At 42.7% G+C, this 20141-nt stretch overlaps 2 protein-coding genes across 9 annotated transcripts in view; one reads left to right on the forward strand and one right to left on the reverse strand.

Annotated features, from left to right (window-relative positions):
* LOC137421193 (actin-binding LIM protein 1) overlaps positions 1–20141 on the forward strand; it is a 488353-nt gene that overhangs the window by 49960 nt on the left and 418252 nt on the right. For 4 of the 8 annotated variants that reach the window (XM_078771767.1, XM_078771769.1, XM_078771773.1 and 1 more), the window contains exon 1: positions 19853–20089. The exons of 1 other annotated variant lie outside the window; for it this stretch is intronic. In XM_078771767.1, coding sequence (XP_078627893.1) covers positions 19999–20089 — 91 coding nt within the window. In that variant the 5' untranslated portion in view covers positions 19853–19998. Of the gene's footprint in view, positions 1–19852; positions 20099–20141 lie in introns of those variants that run through there. 3 more of the 8 variants (XM_078771768.1, XM_078771771.1, XM_078771770.1) reach the window with 1 other exon arrangement.
* Positions 1347–20072, reverse strand: LOC144890665 (uncharacterized). Its single transcript, XM_078771779.1, has 2 exons — positions 19759–20072; positions 1347–1889 (listed from the first exon to the last, which is right to left on the reverse strand). Exons 1-2 carry the CDS (start codon positions 19952–19954, stop codon positions 1753–1755), a joined length of 333 nt encoding a protein of 110 aa, XP_078627905.1. The 5' UTR covers positions 19955–20072; the 3' UTR covers positions 1347–1752.

Consider the following 20141-nt stretch of genomic DNA (forward strand, 5'->3'; position numbering starts at 1 on the left):
GCATGATACTGGCCACCTCGTGTGAATCTCGTCATGTCTGTCTCTGTGTGTGTGTGTGTGTGTGTGTGTGTGTGTGTGTGTGTGTGTGTGTGTGTGTGTGTGTGTGTGTGTGTATGATATAATTGTGAAGAACAGAAATAACTAGAGCAATGCGACTGTGTCGCCAATATGCCTCCAAATAGTCCCACAACGGGTAGATGCCCTCGTTCACTGTCCTAAAAATAAACAAGTTTGATTTAAATTCCTTCAGCTGTTCTCAAGTATCACATTTTCACCAGCCATGACAGGTTTCACATCGATCGGCGAGGCAGTTTCAGAGAAGGAGTTTTTTTAAATATCGGCTTTCAAGCTAATATGGCTGCCATACCACTTGACATATGACCTTAAAAATGTACACTCTGCATATGTATGGGTAGGGGATCACGTTTGTGAAGTTTCGTGCTTATTGGATAAGGTTCGTTTTTCTATCCAAGATATCTGCCAAACCACGTGACCTACTACATCATCATTTTCAAACTATATGCAATGGTGGTTCTAGATGACAATTGTAAAATTTCGCATCGATGGGGTAAGCGGTTTCAGAGATATAATTACAGGCAGTCCCCAGGTTACGAACGTCCGACATACGAACGCCCGTACTTACGTACCGACCTCTGTAAAGCCTATTATTTAAAAAAGGTTTTTTTGGTTTTTTTTCTTTGGTTGTATACAGAATCGAGGCTCATGGAAGAGCTAACATATATATCACACAGAAAAAAAAATCAAACAGACACACATAGTATATAATAAGGGGAGCGGTAGACAAGAGAAATATGAGAAAAGCTCTGTTCAAGCCTTGATGTTTACTTTAAGAAAATTGACCAGCACCAGGTCCATCCTCTCCAGCACCAGGTCCATCCTCTCCAGCACCAGGTCCATCCTCTCCAGCACCAGGTCCATCCTCTCCAGCACCAGGTCCATCCTCTCCAGCACCAGGTCCATCCTCTCCAGCACCAGGTCCATCCTCTCCAGCACCAGGTCCATCCTCTCCAACACCAGGCCCATCCTCTCGTAGAGATGTATCAAGGTATGATCGTTTCAAGGTTTGCAAGACATCAATTGGAACGAGAGTAAGTGTTAACCTTTAATCATTATCTTTTCTTTTCTATCTAAACAGTTTAAGAAATGTTTCTTTAATGTTTTTTTTATACCTATAGATGTTTTAGGTAAAATATATACTATATACTAAGACAAACGTTTGACTAATTGACACGAGATGTGAACCGTACGTAACTGTTCCGACTTACATACAAATTCGACTTACAGACAGACTTAAAAACGGAACTCGTTCGTAACCCGGGGACTGCCTGTACTTAATATTTTCCTTCAATCCAATATGGCTGCCACACCATGTGACCAATGATGTTTTCCTGATCATCTTTTAATCGCCATGCATAGTCAATGACACACGTAAAGTTTAGAGTCAATTGATTTGGTGGTTTGGGAGAAGGTGTTTTTTTAAGGTACATGATAACCTCACAGTCCTCGGAATTTTGTCATACTGTACTACGGTCATACCATGCACATGGGAGGAGAATTTAAAATACAGTACACACCTTCAGATCATGCCACACTATGGTCATTGGCAAACCAGAAACACTTCATATTGGCATCGAATGAATGAAGGAAACTGAGATATTCCATTTTATCACGTTTACATTTTTCACCTTTCATCTTCAAATGAAGAAAAAAGAAGCATCAATAGAGAGGAAATTAATCATTGAATATCCCAGTATAACTTTTGACTCCTCGTTTGTGGGTGAAATGCGTATTTTGCATCATCCGAGCTTCATAGCCAATCAAAGACCCCAAAAAGGTAACAGGGGTTTCCTTCCAATGAAGTTGTTCTTCTGAAAGAGACGACCACAAGTCAGGAAAAGTGTTGATTGCTATTTGCACAGTTTCCTTTCCTAGACCGTTTTCAAAAGTCTGGAATTCCTGGTGGAATGCTACCTGGTGAAACGGTGGAATACTACCAATGCTACCTGTAGCGTTTCAAAGTGTTTGCCACTACAAGCACATATCACCGTTTTGAATGACTATTGCTTCATTAGGAGAGTCTGTTGATGTGTGACGTCAGGTTGCATTTGTATTATAATTTTTTGTTTTGCTTTATCATTTCCATATACACATTGGAGGGCACATTTCAACATTGGTTTATAAATTGCTTATTCAAGCAGTCGGTGTTATACATTGTTATACAAGTCGGTGTTATACAGTGAAATGTTTTTGGGTTTTTTTGTATACAAGATCGAGGCTCATGTAAGAGCTAATAATAATCACGCAAAAATCAAACAGACACATAAAACATAAAATAAAGGGAGTGGGAGACAAGATGGGGAGAGACGGGGAAGCACACAAGTACAATATTAGAGAGCAGGGACATCGGGGATCTGTGGGAGGGAGAGGGCTTGGGGAAGGAGGGGAAGGGAGGGGAGTGGGGGTGGGAGAGGTAAAAAAAAAAAACACATGGACACAGCCAGGACTTCCAGGAAAGAAGTCGGAATTTCAAAAAAGTGTATCTGGGGTGAATTAACGGGGGTAGAAAAGATCAAGGTTTTGGATGGGGGAAGACAAGAGATGGTGGTGAACAGCTATTTTGAAGACCTAGAGGGAGGAGTGGGATCGAAGGGAGTGGGGGAAGTTTGTTCCAGAAGCAGGAGAAAAGCATCGCTGTTGCCACAGAAGTGCGCACTCAGACACAGTTGGAATCTCATAAGGCTGCTTTGTTTTCCATATGGAATTCATTACCGTTGATAACAACATGACGTCATGTGAGAGCGCATTTCAGCATCAACGTATTCTGTTTGTGAAATATTTTTAGCTGTCATTTGCAAAGCTCTTGTATTACGTCATCCAATCCGACAGCACTCTTTGCGGAAATTGTAGTTTTACTCTTTATTGTTGCATCGATGTCTTATAGGGCTGTAAAAACATAACTGTGATTGGTCTGGGTAAATGTGACCTGTGTTCTGGAGTTAAACGCCAGCTTGGCTTAAAGCTCTCAAATTGCACCCATGACCTTGAGATTAGAACTTTACTTTGTGCCAGTTGTACATTCCACTGCTAACAATCATTGCTACACAAGTGAGTTGAGATTGCATTGAGGAACATATCGTATTCAAAAAATATTTGCAAACCCTAAATAAGGTTCTTTGACTTTACGAGTCCTTCGTTTTCATGAATCCAAAGGGTCTAAAATCGGCCGAAGCCCTGCAAATGAGAAATGTGTCCCTAAATGATCTCTTCTACCCCCGCTAATTCACCCCAGATCCACTTTTTTGAAATACCAACTTCTTTCCTGGAAGTCCTAGCAGTGTCCATGTGTTTTTTTTTTTTAATCTCTCCCACGCATCCTCCCCCCAAGCCCTCTCCCTCCCACAGATCTCCCGATGTCCCTGCTCTCAAATGTTGTGTTTGTGTTCTTCCCCTTCTCTCCCCATCTTGTCTACCGCTCCCCTTATTATATGTTTTATGTATTCGTTTTCTTTTTGTGATTAATGTTAGCTCTTCACGAGCCTCGATATTGTATACAAAAAAGGAAGAAAAAAAAAGTATATGGATGATTGTTATTGGCATTTCAAACTGAAAACAAACGAATCTGGGAACTTCTTGGTCTTTTTGCATGTTCAAAAAGGCCATGTACATCAATGTCTATGGACCGAGCACGTTCTCAGGCTGCACTGGAGTGTCCCTCCTTATCGATGGTCAGGGCAGTGAGTGATGTGAAGACTCAAGTATGAACATTGCACATGTATTATACAAAATTATTATTTACTTTTTGATGTTCTGATTGACAAGAAAACAATTTTGTCCCAATCGGTATCAGAAATATCAAAAATGGCGATGGGATGGGGAAGAAAGGATCGAAGGTGAGCAAGAGATGCTCGGACAATGTGCTTGTGAGTTTGTTTTTCATTGGAAGGAAACCGAAGGGTTTGTGCAAATTTTGATCCCTCTCACCGACGAGGTGGACATTCAAGGAAGTAGTTTTATTTATGAAAAAAAAAAGTTTTTTTTTTTCAATATGGTAGAATGCAAAGTAGTTTGGCTTCCAATTCCTGGGACCTTTGCACACTCATTGAGAGGTGTATTACTGTATCTTCACCTGGCTAGTGTTATTCTGCACAGGAAGGAATCCGCAGAGGTGGAATCTTGTGAACCATCCTCCGCTTACAAGTTCGTTCCGCAAACCGGATTAGGGTTAGAGTTAAGGTGTGCGTTCCAGATATTTTGTCCTATCGGCCCACTGCGTGTAGTTACCTAGAAGGTTGCATATAATAATGTGTAGCATGTCATTGGCATCTGCTTTATCTCAGTCAGTACACAAAGACTCGAAAAAGGAAAATTGCACCCTCCATTAGAAGTGATTTAGTGCGAATATTGGACTTCAATAAAGAAAGCTCCTATTTTATTTTTTGAGTTAGAATAGGGGTCAAGACATTGACAATCACTTCTCGCCTCCACACACTTTGTCCTGCCAGTGGAGCCAACTTCCACATTCTCTTCAACATCGTTCTTCCCTCCAAGTCTTCAGAACAGCTGTGTGCCACCATACCAGGTCACCCCCATCCAAAACAATGATATCTTCTACCCTCGTTAACCTCCCATCCTCCCCCTGCGACCACAAACCCATCTCCCTCCAAATTTCCAGTTTTTCCTTCCTGAGGATATTGATTGTATTGATCTTGTCCACCCCATGCATTTAGGGTTTTAAGGGTCTTTGGGGTTTTTTGGGTCAGAGGTTTTTTTTGTGGTATTTTGTGTCTTCGGGGTCTTCTTGGTGTTTGGGGTCTTTTCGGTATTTTGGGTAATCAAGGTTTTTTGGGGTCTTTTGGGTATTTGGGATCTTTTTGGTCTTCGGGGTCTTCTGGGTGTTTGGGGTCTTTTCGGTATTTTGGGTAATCAAGGTTTTTTGGGTCTTTTTGGGTCTTCTTGGTCTTCAGGGTATTTTGGGTCTTGGGGTGTTTTGAGTATTTGGGTTATTTTGGGCCCTCTGGGTCTTTAAGGGCATTTTCTCTCTTACTCTCCACACCTATAATTTATCCAAGTCTGCCTTTATCTTGGCCTTAAACTCTATTTGTTCGTGTTCCCCCCCCCCCCCCTTTCTCTCCTTCTCTGATGTTCTGTTTGTTCCGTTTCGTCCTCATCCATTCTCATCTGTGGATGCATACAGTGCAAAATCGTCAATCGGTCCTAGGTCGTTTCCATTGGACCCAGGAATTGCGTGGCTTACCTTAAGCTGTCATGAAGAGGTAAAATCTCAAAAAATTAAACAGGTGATTTCACAATGCTACAACTCTGTTGCAACAAGAGTGATATTTACCATCCACAAAATGCTCCCGTCGGACACCAAAAAGATGATGCCCTACCATAAAATTGAACAATGCAATTTATGAATTTCAATGAGATGCCAAATATTTAGGCAGTATACATCCCTCCGATTGGAGCACCGGATCATGCAGCACATCCCATTGGGAATCTGCAAAATCCTGGTAAAATCAAACAAGAGGCTTCAGTGACGTAACATGCAAACACTGTTCAAATTTCAAGTTCAATGAAAATTGACGATTTTATGCAACTTTGACTTTTGACCCAAGAAAAACACAATACGCCTCCAGCGTTTGATTGGTGAATCAATCTAGTGACCAAATAAGCAAATTCTGTCCAAATTTCAGGTCAATCGCATGACAATTGACGATTTTGAACCTTTTACCTCAAACAAGAAGAAGAGGACATAAAAAGTAATAGCCCGCGTGGTTTTAGTAATTTTGCTGTATGGAGTTAGAACTAGTCAGTCGGTTAGATTACAAAACAAAATTTTCTGCATATGTATACTCTCATGTATTGTCTTTGTGCCAAGTTTGAACAAAATCAGTCCATGCATGTCGAGAGATGATTGGGGACACGTTTAAGTAACAAAATAGCCGCTTGTCGGCCATATTTGATCTGATCTCGCAAACAAATCATGTGAATATGTAACCCATAATTTATTTTCTGGCTGCCAAGTTTGGACAAGACTGGAAAATGCATGTCCGAGAAATGGTTGAGGACGTGTTCAACACTGGAGTTTTTTTTTTTTTTACAACTAAAATGGCCGCTAGTCTACCAGTCGGCCACCTTTGATCAGATCGGAAAATAAAGTGAGGTGCACGTGTATGCCACCATGTGCTGTGCTTGTGCCAAGTTTCAACAAAATCGAACTATGCCTGTTCAATAAATGGTTGGGGACACGTTTAAGTAACAAAATGGCCTCCAGTGGGCCATCTTGGATCTAATCTCGAAAGAAAAAGACGTGCATATGTAAGCCCTCATTCATTATCTGCGTGCAAAGATTGAACAACACACGTCCGAGAAACAAATGCAGTTCCGAGAAATGGTTGAGGACGTGTTCAACATTGGGTTTTTATAACTAAAATGGCCGCCAGTCGGCCATCTTGGATCTAATCTCGAAAGAAAAAGACGTGCATATGTAAGCCCTCATTCATTATCTGCGTGCAAAGATTGAACAACACACGTCCGAGAAAAAAATGCAGTTCCGAGAAATGGTTGAGGACGTGTTCAACATTGGGTTTTTATAACTAAAATGGCCGCCAGTCGGCCATCTTGGATCTAATCTCGAAAGAAAAAGACGTGCATATGTAAGCCCTCATTCATTATCTGCGTGCAAAGATTGAACAACACACGTCCGAGAAAAAAATGCAGTTCCGAGAAATGGTTGAGGACGTGTTCAACATTGGGTTTTTATAACTAAAATGGCCGCCAGTCGGCCATCTTGGATCTAATCTCGAAAGAAAAAGACGTGCTTATGTAAGCCCTCATTCATTATCTGCGTGCCGAGGTTGAACAACACACGTCCAAGAAATAACATGTATTTCCGAGAAATGGTCGAGGACGTGTGCAACATTGGGTTTTTATAACTAAAATGGCCGCCAGTCGGCCATCTTGGATCAAATCATAAAACAAAATGATGTGTCTTATGTATACCCTTATGTATTGTCTTTGTGTCAAGTGTGAACAAAATCGGTCCATACATGTCTGAGATATGGTTGCCAAAGGGCCATAATGCACGGTCATACAACTAGAACGCTACTGGTACATGGACTATTGTTAGATTAACAGTTATGGTGGCTGGCTTAAGATCTTAGCGTCTTGAGTTCAAGCCCTTGTTGTGTCGTTCAAATAACACCAGGTGGGTTGACTCAGCCTGTCATCCTTCTCAGGTCAGCAAAATGAGTACCAGCTTACCGGGGTAATATGCCATTCGAGTGTCCTGCGTCGGAGTGGTGACGCGTCCAGGATTGTACGTACTCCTTTGCTAATGAAACTGCCTTGACAGGTCCTATGTGCCTCACAACGTGATTTGGTTATTTATTCGGTCATCCACAAAGTTTTGTCATAACTCGGCCAAAACTTTTTCAGAATTTCATGCTATATATGGTTTTTGGCCCCATCTCTCAATAGTGAAGAATCCCTTTAAAATAAAAATAAAACATCTAGTATCCGGATCCAGATCTTCACCAACGCGTAATCAATTAATCGTGGTCACATTCCTAACCAGTCCACCAAGTTTCGGCTGAATCCATCCATATTAACTTTGAGATATACTGCGCACAGCCAGACAAATGAAAAATCACTCATAGAGCGACACTTGGCAAGAGAGAACAAAGTAGCATGGCACAAAGTAGCAGAGTATCCTTTTGACCTCACAAATAATTGGTGGTTGAATTCTGTGACCTGATATGCAAATTGTTTTCAACTTTTAAATTAATCAGAGGAAAATTGACAATTTTAGAAATTTGGCCTATGTTGATCTCAAATATAATTGTTGGTTGATTTCAGTTAGCCGATATGTAAATCCTATTCAGATTTCAAGTCAATCGGATGAAATTGAGGATTTTAGAACTTTGAAAAGGTTGTTGACCTTTTGGACTATGTTGAACTTTTGGCCTATGTTGACCTCATATATAATTGTTGGTTGATTTCAGTGAGCTGATTTGCAAATCCTATTCAGATTTCAAGTCAATCGGATGAAATTGAGGATTTTAGAACTTTGAAAAGGTTGTTGACCTTTGGCCTATGTTGACCTTTTGGCCTATGTTGATCTCAAATATAATTGTTGGTTGATTTCAATTAGCCGATATGTAAATCCTATTCAGATTTCAAGTCAATCGGATGAAATTGAGGATTTTAGAACTTTGAAAAGGTTGTTGACCTTTTGGACTATGTTGAACTTTTGGCCTATGTTGACCTTTTGGCCTATGTTGACCTCATATATAATTGTTGGTTGATTTCAGTGAGCTGATTTGCAAATCCTATTCAGATTTCAAGTCAATCGGATGAAATTGAGGATTTTAGAACTTTGAAAAGGTTGTTGACCTTTGGCCTATGTTGACCTTTTGGCCTATGTTGATCTCAAATATAATTGTTGGTTGATTTCAATTAGCCGATATGTAAATCCTATTCAGATTTCAAGTCAATCGGATGAAATTGAGGATTTTAGAACTTTGAAAAGGTTGTTGACCTTTTGGCCTATGTTGAACTTTTGGCCTATGTTGACCTTTTGGCCTATGTTGACCTCATATATAATTGTTGGTTGATTTCAGTAAGCTGATTTGCAAATCATATTTAGATTTCAAATCAATCAGATGAAAATTGTGGATTTTAGAAATTTGAAAAGGTTGTTGACCTTTGGTCTATGTTGACCTTTTGACCTCAAAAAAATAGAATTCTGTCGGACCACCAACCCTACCATTTGGTGAGGTTTTGTCAAGATCAGTTTAAAATTGTGACCTGTAGGCAGGTATAAGTGAGCGGACAGACAAACACACACAAACAAACAAACAAACAAACACACACAAAACGATCAACATACTTGTCCAAATTTTTTTTTTGCCCAATTAACAAACAGCAAGGGGTGAAAACAACCTCAGTTCACCTTCGGTAATAACGGGTCCAGTCCCTTCCTTAAGAAGACTCAATTCCCCTCAATAGTTCATCACTGGTCTTCATAAACGTAAACATCATCTCCACTGAAATGGTCACTGTGAACCCTGTGCCTGACCAGTCTCTGCTGCAAGACTTCTGACCAATAAGGGCTGCCTGACACACATACACCTTATTTTAGCTCACCTGGGACGAAGTTCAGTGGAGCTTATGCAATGGCGCGTCGTCCGTCCGTCCGTCCATAAACACTTGAAACTTCTTCTCCGAAACCGCTGATGGGATTGTGACCAAACTTTGCACAAATTATATTTGGTATGTTGCATCTCAAGTTTGTTCACGGCATTAATAAAAAAGTCAGGGCCTAATGAAGTCTACCGGGGGTCAAAGTGGATCCAGGTTTGACCCCACCTCCTCCCCAAAAAAGAGGAATTTGCTTTTCCTCTGAAACTACACAACTATTTCGATGAAACTTGACCACAACCTTCATCTCCCGTGTTCTACCGAGGTTTGTTCACGGCACTAAGAAAATTGGGACATAATGGGATCCATTGGGGTGTTGCCCCCCAAAATAGGTGTTTATTTTCTTTTCAGAAACTACACAAAATTCCGATGAAACGATCACAACCTTCAGTTCATCACCCGTGATGTACCAACATTTGGTCATGGTATTCGAAAAATCAGAGTCTAAGGCGTCTACGGGGGAGCGGGCTGGTTGCCCCCCAAAATAGGTATTATTATTATTGTTGTTATTATTTTTGTTTAAAGTCTTAATATGACTCGTTAATAATAGTCGTTAATATGATTCTACTTGGTGCCTTGTCTTCTTTCATCCATTGATATTGGTTTAAATACCGTGACACTGCTTAAAATCTTGATCTTCCGCTTCCGGTCCGGTATGAAGAGGACGCAGGCGTCACATGCTCGCCGCTTCTTCGACCGGGCCACTGTCAGTTGCTTTCTTTTTTGGTGGTCGTGCGGATTTTTTGGCCATTGAGTCTGCCCTCCGCATAGTCCCGGCTCTGCTCCCTGCTTCGCCTGCCCGGCTCCTTCGCCTGCTCACTGTTTCCTCGGGCGCGCTCTCGTGGGTCGTGACCATCGCAGCGGTTTGGTGGCGGTTTCCCGCCGTGATCTAGATTTGTAGCGGCGGCGGTCGATTTCCGCTGCATTTGCCGCTTTGCCGTGATCAACCTTGGCCTCGTGATCGTCTCTTTGCTCCTGCCTGCCCTCTGCTTGGTCCCGGCTCTGCTCCTGGCTTCACCTACCTGGCTCCTTCGTTTCCTTGGGCCTGCTCTCGTGGGTTGGGACCATTGTTTCACCTCCTCAACCTTGGCCTCGTCTCGTCTCTCCGCTCCTGCCTGGCATGGCTCTGCGGTACTCCGCCGCAAGGCTCCTTCTGCTCAATACCCACTCCACCCCATCATGCATCTCTGCCATCAAATCAAATGGACTCCTCCGACGACCCAGGTACATTCACCGTGGCTCCGGTCGTAAGTTTGTTTATTTGCAATCAGGTCACTCCATCCCCGTCCTCTGGTCGGCTCAGCGCACTCTCACTCTTCGTCCCAGCGCACCTGGTCACAGCAACGCACACGATCGCACCTCCTGCCTACGAACCCTGGCTAAATCACCTGAATTCATCCCTGCTGTTCAAAACAACATCAAGCTCACCCTGTTCAACACCCTGGACTGGACTTTCTCTGGACTGGAAACTGGACTTTCTCTGTCTCACCGAAACCTGGCAACAACCTCTGGACTACAACACACTCAACCTCACCACACCCAATGGATATTCTACGTCAAAAAACCACGCTCGGAGGGCCGAGGTGGTGGAATTGCTGTTATCCACCGTCAAGACATCAAGACCAACCTCATCTCCATCTCATCTGCTCCATCATTTGAACACCTGGCTTTTAAACTCTCTGGTCGCACGCAGTCAGTCATGGCTGTCGTCTACCGCCCTCCCAAACCACACCCATCATTCCTGTCTGACTTCTACTTTCTGACCCAGCTATGTTCCCTCTCCCCCTCAATCCTCCTCCTTGGTGATTTCAATATCCACATGGACTCCACTGACTCCACAATAACCACTGACTTCACTGATTTACTCACCTGCTTTAACCTCACTCAACATGTCGACTTTCCTACCCATATCCGTGGTCACATTTTGGACCTTGTCTGCTCCACTGGATTAAATTTGCACCATCTCTCTGGCTCCGACCTCACCCTCTCTGACCACTTAGCCATCACTCTGACCATCAACATCCCCGCCCCAACACCAAGACGTTATCGCACTATCACCTTCCGTAAGCTAAACGCTCTTTCACCTACCTCATTCTCATCCACCCTCTCTGAAAAAATGTCCACTTCTCCCTTCATTGACCTCCACACCCCTTCCGACCTCACTGACTACTACAACCACACTCTCTCCTCCTGCCTTGACCAGCTTGCGCCTGTAAAAACCAAAACAGTTTCTTTCACCCATTCTGCTCCCTGGTTTACCCCTGAACTCCGCCTGATGAAAACTCGTGCTCGCCAACTTGAAAGACTCCGCAATAAAACGGGTCTCACAGTTCACTCCCAAGCCTACAAGGACCACCTACAACACTACAAAGATGCCCTCTCTCGCGCCCGCTCCGCCTACTACTCTCAAATTATCCACTCTGGCTCCGGAAACCCAAAAGCACTCTTCTCGACAATAAACAAACTCCTCCGCCCCCTGAACACCACCACCCAGTCATTCACAGTAGACGACTGCATCTCCTTCCTCTCTTTCTTCCAACGCAAAATTGACAACATCTACAACAGCTTGACGACCGCCGCACCCGCTCCCCCTCCAACCACCTGCCCCCCCTTGTCCTGCCATCCCCTGTCTCGGTTCTCCCCAATCTCCCCTACTGACCTCTCTGAACTCCTCATAGGAATGAAAACTGCCACCTGCACTCTTGACCCCATCCCCTCCAGCTTTGTCAAGGCCTCCCTCCCTGCTCTCTCTCCACTTATCATTGCAACACTAAACTCCTCCCTGTCTACAGGCATCGTCCCACCTTCCCTCAAAATTGCTGCTGTTACCCCCATTCTAAAAAAACCTGGTCTAAACCCTGACACCCTAAACAACTTCAGACCCATCTCCAACCTACCCTTTCTGTCAAAAGTTTTGGAACGCGCTGTAGCCACTCAACTCAAACATCATCTCTCTGCCAATAACCTGTATGAAACATTCCAATCCGGATTCCGCTCCAACCACAGTACTGAAACTGCTCTCCTCAAAATCACCAACGACCTTCTCCTCTCCTCTGACGCTGGCAACCTCAACATTCTCGTCCTCCTCGACCTCAGCGCTGCCTTTGACACCATCGATCACACCATCCTCCTCACCCGACTTGAATCCACCTTTAACGTTACCGGCACTGCCCTCTCTTGGATTAAATCATACCTCTCTGACAGACGCCAGTTCATCTCCATCAATAACTGCAAATCCCCCACTGCTCCCCTCCCCCAAGGTGTCCCCCAAGGTTCAGTTCTTGGCCCCCTCCTCTTCATCCTTTACCTGTCCCCCCTCAGTCACTTAATCCGCCGTCATGGTCTCCAATTCCACTGCTTCGCCGATGACATCCAGCTTTTCATCTCCACCAAGTCCGTCTCCACCGACACCCACTCTATCCTGACAAACTGCATCACTGAAATAAAATCCTGGCTTCAAATCAACTTCCTCAAACTTAACTATGATAAATCTGAAATAATCATCATTGGCCCAAAAACGCTCACAAAATCCACCCATAACTTTGCCCTCAACATCGACGGTTTCCCAGTATCCACCTCCCCTCACACCCGGAATCTTGGCGTCATCTTTGACCAAACCCTTTCCTTCGACAAATACACTAAACAGATCACAAAGACAGCCTTCTTTCACCTGAAAAACATTGCCCATCTCCGCTCATCCCTCTCCTCCACTGCTGCAGAAACCCTCATCCACGCCTTCATCACCTCCCGTCTGGACTACTGCAATAGCCTCCTTTATGGTTCACCCTCAAAAATCACCAATAAACTCCAATACATTCAGAACTCCGCTGCCCGTCTACTCACCCATTCCCGGACCCGTGACCACATCACCCCTGTCCTTTACAAGCTTCACTGGCTCCCCATCCCCCAGAGAATCCAGTACAAAATCCTCCTCTTGACATACAAAGCCCTCCATAACCTGGCCCCATCCTACCTGGCTGACCTCCTCTCCAGACACACTCACACCCGCAACCTCCGCTCTGCTGGTACCAACCTCCTGACCCCCTCCATCCTGACCAAATTCAGATCCTGGGGGGACAGGGCCTTCTCCATCGCTGCTCCCACCCTCTGGAACTCACTACCTCACACCATCAGAGACTCCTCCTCACTCACCACATTCAAAACATCACTAAAGACCCACCTGTTCAACACTGCATTCAACATTCAACCCACAGCATCTAACCCCTGACTATCTCTTCTCCTCCCTCCTTTTGCTTTAAATATTTCCCTATTGATTCTTGTCTTTTTGCAATTGTTGTTTTCATGTATTGTTATGCATTATGTTTTCCACTCTGTCAAAGCGCCTTTGGGCTTCTGGAAAAGTGCTATACAAAATAAATGAATTATTATTATTATTATTAAAATACCTTTAGTCGGTGTAATATACTGCTTTATTCTACCAGGTGAGCTCCCATTACACAGTTCACGAGGATCCCTGCTGCCGGTAAATAAGATTATAGTACACGGTACTGAAACTGAGAGTCACAGTGTACCAGGTAAAGACTGCTTGTTTACAGTCAGTGGGTGTGGCTTTCACAGACTGAAACTGAAAGCAGAAGTAGCTATTTTAACTGTACAGTGCATACATATACACATACATAGGTCTACACATATACATACACATATACATATACATATACATATAGGCCAACACAAATACATACACACATATACATATACATAGGTCTACACATATACACATACACACATATACATATACACATACACATACATAGGTCGACACATATACATACACATATACACATACAGTACATAGGTCTACACAAATACATAAACATATACATAAACATATACATAGGCCTACACATATAAATACACATATACACTCACACATACATATACATACACACATACGCATAGACATCCACAAATACATACACATATGCATACATATACAGTCACGTGAAAAAGTAAGTACAACCCATGTAAAGTTTTGACTTTTTCAACATATTTCAACATACAGCTATTTGATGTTCATTTCAACAATATTGACAGGTAAAGGTGATATAATATAACAAATATCATGAAACATTTACATTTTGTAGTCCATTGTATAATTTAAATAAACATAAATGCAAATTTCGCATGTGGAAAAAGTAAGTACACCCCTACATTTATCACTACTTCAAATACCTAAAATTAGAATCAGGTGCACCATCTCAGGTGCAAATGATTAGAACATCGTTAGAGAGGATCTTGGAGGAACCTGTCTTATTTAAACCTCAGACATTTCGTTTGGTTTGCTCATTGTTGTTGAAGTGTGTTCCTGGATGTCTTTTTGTTGAATGTGTTTTAATGAATGTTTCCCCCTGTACTGTGTTTCCCTCGCGGTCCCCCTGTACTGTCTTTCCTGGATGTCTTTTTGTTGAATGTGTTTTAATGAATGTTTCCCCCTGTACTGTCTTTCCCTCGTGGTCCCCCTGTGCTGTGTTCCTGGATGTCTTTTTGTTGAATGTGTTTTAATGAATGTTTCCCCCTGTACTGTCTTTCCCTCGTGGTCCCCCTGTGCTGTCTTTCCCTCCTGGTTGTCAGCTCTTTCACGAGCCTCGATTCAGTATTTAAAAAAAGAAAAAAAAAAGTGTTCGGCATCACCATGCCTAGATCAAAAGAGCTCTCTGAGGCCTTCAGAAAGAAGGTTATAGATGCCTACGAGGTTGGAAAGGGATTTAAAAAGATCTCCAAACAATTTTAAATCAATCATTCAACTGTCCGGAAGATCATCTACAAGTGGAGGAGATTCCAAACAACTGCCAACTTGTTCAGGCCAGGCCGCCCCAGCAAGTTCAGCCCGAGGGCAGACCGCAAGATGCTGAAAGAAGTCTCTAAGAACCCCAGAATGTCATCACGGGACCTACAGGTAGCTCTTGCCACTGTTGATGTCAAAGTGCATGAGTCTACCATTAGAAAGAGGCTGCACAAATTTGATCTACATGGGAGGTGTGCCAGGAGGAAACCTTTGCTGTCCAGAAAGAACATCAGGGCAAGACTAAAGTTTGCCAATGAACACCTAGGCAAAGACCAGCACTTCTGGAGCAATGTTCTCTGGACAGATGAGTCAAAGGTAGAGCTATTTGGCCACAGTACCAGAAGACATGTTTGGCGAAAACCAAAGACAGCATTTGACCACAAGAACCCAATACCAACTGTAAAGCATGGTGGTGGAAATATTATGGTTTGGGGCAGCTTTGCTGCATCAGGGCCTGGGCAGCTCACCATCATAGAATCCACTATGAATTCTTCATTGTACCAGAGGATAATGAGGATAATGTGAGGCCATCTGTCGGAAAGTTGAAGCTCAATCGAAGGTGGACCTTTCAACATGACAATGACCCTAAACATACCAGTAAATCCACCAAGGAATGGCTGAAAAGAAACAAATGGAGGGTTCTGGAATGGCCAAGTCAAAGCCCGGATCTAAATCCCATCGAGATGTTGTCGGGGGATTTGAAACGAGCTGTGCATGCAAGAACCCCCTCAAACATCGCACAGCTGAAAGAATTCTGCATGGAGGAGTGGGCAAAAATTTCTCCCAGTCCATGTCAGAGACTGGTAGACAGTTATAAGAAACGCCTACTTGAGGTTGTTTCTGCCAAAGGGGGCAATACCACCTATTAGAGCCAAGGGTGTACTTACTTTATCCACATGCGAAATTTGCATTTATGTTTATTTAAATTATACAATGGACTACAAAATGTAAATGTTTCATGATATTTGTTATATTATATCACCTTTATCTATCAATATTGTTGAAATGAAGATCAAATAGCTGTATGTTGAAATATGTTGAAAAAGTCAAAACTTTACATGGGGTGTACTTACTTTTTCACGTGACTGTAAATATACATATACATATACATAGACATCCACAAATACATTCACATATACATATACATAGGCCTACACATATACACACACTAATACATATACATACACATATACATATACATAGGCCTACACATATACACACACTAATACATATACATCCACAAATACATACACATATACATATACATAGGCCTACACACATATATACACACACTAATACATATACATACACATATACATATACATAGGCCTACACATATATACACACACTAATACATATACATACACATATACATATACATAGACCTTTACACATATACACACACTAATACATATACATACACATATACATATACATAGGCCTACACATATACACACACTAATACATATACATACACAAATACATATACATATACACACACTAATACATAGACATCCACAAATACATACACATATGCATATACATAGGCCTACACACATATACACACACTAATACATATACATACACATATACATATACATAGGCCTACACATATACACACACTAATACATATATATACACATTGGAATTTAAAATGCAGTTAAAAACAAAATTTCATACGACCTGGTTTAAAAACATGAGACAAAAGGCAAAATTATACAGGACACGATCGGATGTTGATTTCCACTCATATATATTGCCAAGTTAATTAGAAAGAAGAATATAATATAATATATAATATAATATAATATAATATAATATAATATAATCAATATAATATAATCAATATAATATAATCAATATAGATATCGTGCATTTATTATTATCTGTAATTCATTGTGCTTACTCTTTATATTTGCTCATAGATACAGGAAATAATAATATCAACAATAATCTATCTATAATTCCAGTAATCTCTGTGTGTTTGTTTGTACGTTTGTACGTTTGTACGTTTGTTTGTTTGTCTGTGACCGCTGTTTCTCGACAACCACGGGTCCGATATACTTTAAACTTGCCAGGTATATTGCTGGGGACCCGAGGATGTGCCTTTTCAAGGTTTCATATTAATCGGACAATTACTTACCGAGCTATGTCCAAAAAACGATTCAACCAATCAGAGAGCAGCGAGCTATCGCGTGTGCCGAACGTGGCGGACACACTCTGCCTCGGATGGCACATTTGAGAGCGTATTCATTTATTTCACGTTTGCAAACTATGTTGGCGCTATGTTGGCGTTAAACTATGTTTTAAAACTAATAAAAACCCCGGGGGGATTGTCACTGTACTCGCAAGCCGTTCGCCGTTCGCTTTGGCGTTGCGAATGGACCAAAACATTTCATGCACCAAACCATTTCATGTAAAGCGTTCGCCGTTCGCTTTGGCGTTGCGAATGAACCAAAACATTTCATGAACCAAACCATTTCATGTAAATAGAGGGGGGGATATAATTTTAGATATAGATATAGTACGGGCATGCCCTAGTCTATCTATAATTCCAGTAATCTCTGTGTGTGTGTGTGTGTGTATGCGACCGCTGTTTCTCGACAACTACCGGTCCGATATACTTGAAACTTGCCAGGTATATTGCTGGGGACCCGAGGATGTGCCTTTTCAAGGTTTCATATTAATCGGACAAGTAGTTACCGAGCTATGTCCAAAAAACGATTCAACCAATCAGAGAGCAGCGAGTTATCACGTGTGCCGAACGTGGCGAACAGACTCTGCCTCGGACGGCACATTTGAGAGCGTATTCATTTATTTCACGTTGGCAAACTATGTTGCCGCTATGTTGGCGTTAAACTATGTTTTAAAACTAATTAAAACTAATTTGCGATTCTTTCGCTTTCCTGCGCGTTTGTGCACGCTATGGCGATTTCTTTACCAAACTCCGCAAGCCGTTCGCTTTGGACCAAACCATTTCATGTAAATAGAGGGGGGGGATTGTCACCGTACTCGCAAGCCGTTCGCTTTGGACCAAACCATTTCATGTAAATAGAGGGGGGGGATATAATTTTAGATATAGATATAGTACGGGCATGCCCTAGTAATAATAATGTTATCAGAGACTTTTAAAATTTATCAACTTGTTGATGTAAGAAAAATCATCAAAACGAATGTTTCTTATTTTCATTGCTTCGGAAATGTCTAAGGCGTTTCATCCACAGGGGTGGTGCAGATGATGATGTGTAAGTGAAGAGGAGAGCACGTTACCTGATGATGATGTGTAAGTGAAGAGGAGAGCACGTTACCTGATGATGATGTGTAAGTGAAGAGGAGAGCACTTTGCCTGATGATGTGTAAGTGAAGAGGAGAGCACTTTGCCTGATGATGATGTGTAAGTGAAGAGGAGAGCACTTTGCCTGATGATGTGTAAGTGAAGAGGAGAGCACGTTACCTGATGATGATGTGTAAGTGAAGAGGAGAGCACGTTACCTGATGATGTATAAGTGAAGAGGAGAGCACGTTACCTGATGATGATGTGTAAGTGAAGAGGAGAGCACTTTGCCTGATGATGTATAAGTGAAGAGGAGAGCACTTTGCCTGATGATGTATAAGTGAAGAGGAGAGCACGTTACCTGATGATGATGTGTAAGTGAAGAGGAGAGCACTTTGCCTGATGATGTATAAGTGAAGAGGAGAGCACGTTACCTGATGATGATGTGTAAGTGAAGAGGAGAGCACTTTGCCTGATGATGTGTAAGTGAAGAGGAGAGCACGTTACCTGATGATGATGTGTAAGTGAAGAGGAGAGCACTTTGCCTGATGATGTATAAGTGAAGAGGAGAGCACTTTGCCTGATGATGATGTGTAAGTGAAGAGGAGAGCACTTTGCCTGATGATGTATAAGTGAAGAGGAGAGCACGTTACCTGATGATGATGTGTAAGTGAAGAGGAGAGCACTTTGCCTGATGATGTATAAGTGAAGAGGAGAGCACGTTACCTGATGATGATGTGTAAGTGAAGAGGAGAGCACTTTGCCTGATGATGATGTATAAGTGAAGAGGAGAGCACGTTACCTGATGATGATGTGTAAGTGAAGAGGAGAGCACTTTGCCTGATGATGTGTAAGTGAAGAGGAGAGCACGTTACCTGATGATGATGTGTAAGTGAAGAGGAGAGCACTTTGCCTGATGATGTGTAAGTGAAGAGGAGAGCACTTTGCCTGATGATGATGTGTAAGTGAAGAGGAGAGCACGTTACCTGATGATGTGTAAGTGAAGAGGAGAGCACTTTGCCTGATGATGATGTGTAAGTGAAGAGGAGAGCACTTTGCCTGATGATGATGTGTAAGTGAAGAGGAGAGCACGTTACCTGATGATGATGTGTAAGTGAAGAGGAGAGCACTTTGCCTGATGATGTGTAAGTGAAGAGGAGAGCACTTTGCCTGATGATGATGTGTAAGTGAAGAGGAGAGCACTTTGCCTGATGATGATGTGTAAGTGAAGAGGAGAGCACGTTACCTGATGATGATGTGTAAGTGAAGAGGAGAGCACTTTGCCTGATGATGTGTAAGTGAAGAGGAGAGGACTTTGCCTGATAATGATGTGTAAGTGAAGAGGAGAGCACGTTACCTGATGACGATTGTATACCCCGATTGTACGCGTGCCTGCACATGTACACCCATCTCTATGACTCAGTGTGTTGATCGCACTCACACCTGTAAGCACCTTTGTTTGCGCTGCAAATTGTTTTATCAATCCCGGACGAACTCGGCTCCGACACAGGGAAAACCAGTTTGTGCCCCGCATCGTCGGCCTTGGCTGGCACATCGTCCTTGGCTGGCACATCGTCCTCTGCCATCGTCGGCATGTGGACCTTGAGCGCTTGGCGCGTCACCGTAACCTGAACGGCTCCGGTTCGCATTCGCTACCTGAGTTCGCTGCAGGGCGAGGACCGTGTCATGTGAAATGGCACAAAATGCGAGCGACTTCCCCAGCACCTTCACTGTGGTTACGGCGATCGGTGCCGGCGCTTTACTCCTGCTTCTTCTTCACCGAGGTGCTAAAGGTGCACGATGTGGTTACGTGTCCCGGGCGGTACCGCGAGTTAC

Source organism: Myxine glutinosa, chromosome 2 (genome assembly GCF_964187855.1).
Source record: "Myxine glutinosa chromosome 2, kmMyxGlut1.1, whole genome shotgun sequence".
Classification (NCBI taxonomy): Eukaryota; Metazoa; Chordata; class Myxini; order Myxiniformes; family Myxinidae; genus Myxine; species Myxine glutinosa.